Below are 4,325 nucleotides of genomic sequence, written 5' to 3'. Positions count from 1 at the left end.
CCACACACAGTTGCCACATGCATCATTTTCCACCCCCAGCAACTCTTACCTGCTCTCTTCCTCAGCACCCTACCTTTACCTTGTACTGGCCTCTCTCACTGGGGCTCCTTGGATCATCCTGGGCAGCCCCAATACAGCCAGCTGCAGAGGCATCTTCTGCAGCCACTAGAGCAGCAGCTCATGGCAGCCAGGAGCAGCTACTGTCACAACACCTCTGCTCAGTCTTGGATGCTTTGTGAAGAGAGGCAGCTCTTCAGGATGGCCTCATGAACCAGAAAACATGAAACCTAATCCCTGTAACCCTTTTCCCTGTAGGCAGTCTGCCACCTGGCCTGGGGAAGAGAAGGAGGAGACCTCCACAACCATACACAAAGGGTAAGCTGTGGTGGGAGATTTTTCTTTTAAATTTGCAAACAAGTTTGTGGAAATAATCATCAGCAACAAGAAACAGACTTGTTGCCAGCACCCAACACCCTGAGCTTTGAACTTGGGTTCTGTATGGAGATGTGCCAGCCTATCTTAGATTAAATTCAGGGTTGGGAGTGGAGAAATCTTTCAGTAAGGCATCCACATCTAGTCAGGCTCTGTTCCTCTCCAGCCTCCTACCTCTCCTTTGGGCACCTCTCTGTTGGAGGTGCTCACTGCTTGCTCCATGGGGAGAGGGGCCGTCTTCCAGAAATGCCACTTCTCTCCTTGTCTCTGCACTGGGGATTGGGCTAACTCACTGCATTTCACTTCCTGTGTCTTCCTTACTGCTCTTCAGTGACTCCTGCCCACTGCTGCAGCTTTATCTCCATTCCCTGGCCTGGGCATGGATTTCCTTCTGCGGCTGAAAGCCGTAGCCTGCCTCCACTTCCTCCTTTTTTGCTAACAGTTTCTGAGACCTCTCTTGCTCTACTCCTGCTGCTGGGAATGGAGTTGCCCCATCAGGGGATTAGGAGGGAGCTGCAACCTCTAGAAACCAAAGGGCAGCTGCAGTAATGACTGCCAGTGCACAGGCTGAGGAACTACAGGGCCATTGCTGCTTAGCCTCATGTGCCCAGAAGAGAGGCCACCCCAGGACTGTCCTGGGTAAAACAGGGCCACTGAGGGGAATAGGAAAGACCTCAGCTCCCCACAGGGCTGAACTCTTGCCTCTAACGCACTGAAACACCCTCTTTCTGCAGCAAATGTGACCCTGGATCCAGACACAGCTTATCCCAAACTCATTGTGTCCATAAACCGGAAAAGTGTGAAACACCAGGAGGAGAAACAGACTTTGCCTGACAATCCTCAAAGATTTGATACTGTTCCCTGTGTGCTGGGCCGTGAGGGATTCACCTCAGGAAGGCATTGGTGGGAGGTAGAGGTGGTTGAAGGGAGATACTGGGCAGTGGGGGTGGCTAGGGCGTCTGTAAGAAGGAAGGGAGGGATCAACCTTAGCACTGACAAGGGGATCTGGGCTATGGAATGTATCGGGACTATGGAATATATTGTAGCTCGCACTTCCCCATGGACCCGCCTTTCCCTGAACAGGAACCTCAGGACGATCCGGATCTCCCTGGACTATGATTCGGGGCAGGTGGCATTTTTTGATGTTGAGAACAACAGGCGCATCTTTACTTTCCCACCAGCCTCTTTCACCGGTGAGAGAGTCCATCCTTGGCTCCTGGTTGGAGGATCCCACCTCAGACTGTGTCTCTGAGACATGGTGGGAAATATCCCACAGATATCTTTAATATGGGCTTCCTTAGCTCTGGTCCCCATGGCCTATTTAATAGTTTGAGGGCTCCCATTATTGCTAGTTTCCTTGCTTCTATCTCCAGAAACTATATAATATAATAGAGGGGCAACACGTAAGGGGTACAGGTGGGTGCACGTGCACCCCCTGAGTGTGGCAGTGCACCCCCTACAAAAAGCCGCTAGCTGCTTGCCACCCCACTGCTGACACCACCGGCGGTGTCTGCGAGCGGTCTGCGATCCCCGCTGGCCGCCACCAACACTACCGGTGGCTTCTGCAGGTGGTCGCCAACCCCTGGTCGGTGCTCACCACCACCGACAGTGCCAATGCCGTCTGCAGGAGCTCCCCACTTACCGCTGCCTCACTCCCAAAGCCACCACTATGCCCCCTCAGCCGCCATGGGCACGTGTCATTCATGATACAATACCTCAGTCATTGTCTGCATCCTGTCCCTGGAGAGGATTGCTCCCCTTTTCATTTGGGTGGGTGTCACTTCTGTGCTGCCAAAGAAAGGAGGCCCCTGCTTCTAGATGAACTGGCACTCAGCACAGACTGGAAGGTTGTCATAAAGACCATCTCGGTGCAGATGGAGTCTGGCACACCTGATGCATCCTGATCAAAGCTACAGTCATCTGAGCAGAATAAGAGTTAACCACTTCTTTTCTGGAACCCCCTCTGTGGCATGTCTACATGTTCATTAATGTACTTTAGATACTGCACATTTAGTTTAGTACTTCCTTAATAAAGTACTAACTGAATGTGCAGTAACTAGAGCTACTGCAGATTAGTGCTAGCACACAATTATGTTGTGACACTTACTGTGCATTAGCTAATTACACTGCACAGTAGGCTTTTAGCACCATTTTTAACCTCCATGCTACTGTGCAGTGTTATTAGGCTAATGTACAGTAAGTGTCTTGTGTAGACGCGCCCTCTGGTGTTTAAAGATGGTTTTTCCCTCATTCTGTTCTTGGATTAAAGTTGCTTTGCAGGGTGGATTGTGTCTACCTTTTAGCATTCTTCAAGCAGACAGCTTCAGTCAGAGTAGGGTGGGAAAGGACAGCTATAAACACAGTGTCCATAAAGGGCAGAACTGAAGAGAAAGAGAAGGAAAGCAGCTGGAGAGGGAAACATTTACACTGTTTCTGAGAGTGAAATTGTGATTTGTCAGGTCCATCCTTTGGTTAATGAACACTGGTGGACATTTAAGTGCTTAAAAACACTCTGAGATTTAGTTACAGTCTAAATCAAGCATTAAACAATTCTTCTTGTTTCTTCCTTTTTAATTTCCCAGCTGTTCTTGCTGGGGAAATGGCCATGGTATTTTCTTCTACAGGAAAGACTCCAGTCCCAGTGGGCTTCCTTTGGGAGCTCACAGTCACAGGGAATATGGGAATAGGCCTCTCTTTAAGAACAAAGTCTGACTGGTATGCTGCTATCCAGGCTGCATGCTGGGTCTTGTACTATGGGTACCCAGGGAAACTGGGAGTCATCCAGCTCTGCCTGGCACAGAGCCTGTTGGTTGTTGCACCTCTTCATCTTTGTATGTGCTTATTTGAGGCCCAAACAAGTAACTAAGTGATGATTGGCATTTGAAGCAGCTGTAGGGCTAATCTCTTTAGAGATTTTATATTCCCCTCCTCCCCCCCAGTATCTTTAATTACTGAATGGGCTTATACCGCATGGTGTCGCTGTGTACATTCACTCCTTCATTTAAACAAACAGGAAGTGGGGCGGGGGGGGGTGGGGGAGGAGATAGGGGACAGGCTGTATCCCACACAGCACAAATCCCTCGCATACCAGGAAGCAGACAAGGATGCCTTCTGTTCAGGTCCCCAGTGCACACCCATGCCACTTCAGCTTCTGGACTGTGCATTTCTTCCCTGGAGCATAGTTGTGCTGCCTGTCAATGTAACCCTGAGTCTGAATTCCTTGGGGTTGTAATGCTCCTGTCAGGTCTTTGCCATGGACTACTGCCTTGTTTTCTATATTGTAATGTTGGCAATACTGTAACTTCAGAAGGAAGAGCCAAGGGGCATGCTCCAGCTGCCCCCAGTGCTGTAGCCTGAAGCATGCAATAACACAAGCTAGATAGAGGAAGCCTTCGGCAGTGGTTATAACTACAGTGCAGGCTGCCCCAGAGACACAGATGTAGAGGGCAGAATTCAGATGTTCGTTAGAAAGCATTAGAGGTGCAGCCTCCTCCCCATCCCCTGTGAAATAATCAAACTTCAAAATAAAAGACTATAAGAAAGGCCGCTCTGGGACTAACTTCAAGGAAGCTGTGACTAACTCTGGGACTAACTTCAAGGGAGATCTGGGAACCCCAACAATTGCTGCTGCTGTGATGTTTCTCACAGACAGAGGAAAGGGGAAACATTGTTTTTCTCTACTTTCCTCTGTAACTGTGTTTGTGTTTTAGCTTCAGGAGGCAGCATGTGGCAATGTCACGGGACTTCAAGCTGGCCCATGGCACTTACATTTAATACTAGCAAATTGCCCATCAAGAATGATGGGGAAAGGGGGGCTGGCGGGGCTGGAGCCCTGCATCTGGCCCCACCTCCTCTCCCCCTTCCAATTTGGGTCTGATGTTGCTCCCCCCTCC

The 4,325-nt window shown here is 49.8% G+C and overlaps 1 protein-coding gene across 1 annotated transcript in view; it reads left to right on the top strand.

Moving 5' to 3' along the window:
- Positions 1-2,103, top strand: part of LOC102384155 (zinc finger protein RFP-like) — a 12,363-nt gene extending 10,260 nt beyond the window's left edge. Inside the window, exons 7-8 of the mRNA XM_025194021.1 lie at positions 316-375; positions 1,167-2,103. Coding sequence (XP_025049806.1) covers positions 316-375; positions 1,167-1,684 — 578 coding nt within the window. The 3' untranslated portion in view covers positions 1,685-2,103. The remainder of the gene's footprint in view (positions 1-315; positions 376-1,166) is intronic.
- The last annotated feature ends 2,222 nt before the right edge of the window (positions 2,104-4,325 follow it).

Source organism: Alligator sinensis, unplaced genomic scaffold (genome assembly GCF_000455745.1).
Source record: "Alligator sinensis unplaced genomic scaffold, ASM45574v1 scaffold1045_1, whole genome shotgun sequence".
NCBI classification, from domain to species: domain Eukaryota; kingdom Metazoa; phylum Chordata; order Crocodylia; family Alligatoridae; genus Alligator; species Alligator sinensis.
This window is presented reverse-complemented; position numbering and strand designations above follow the sequence as displayed.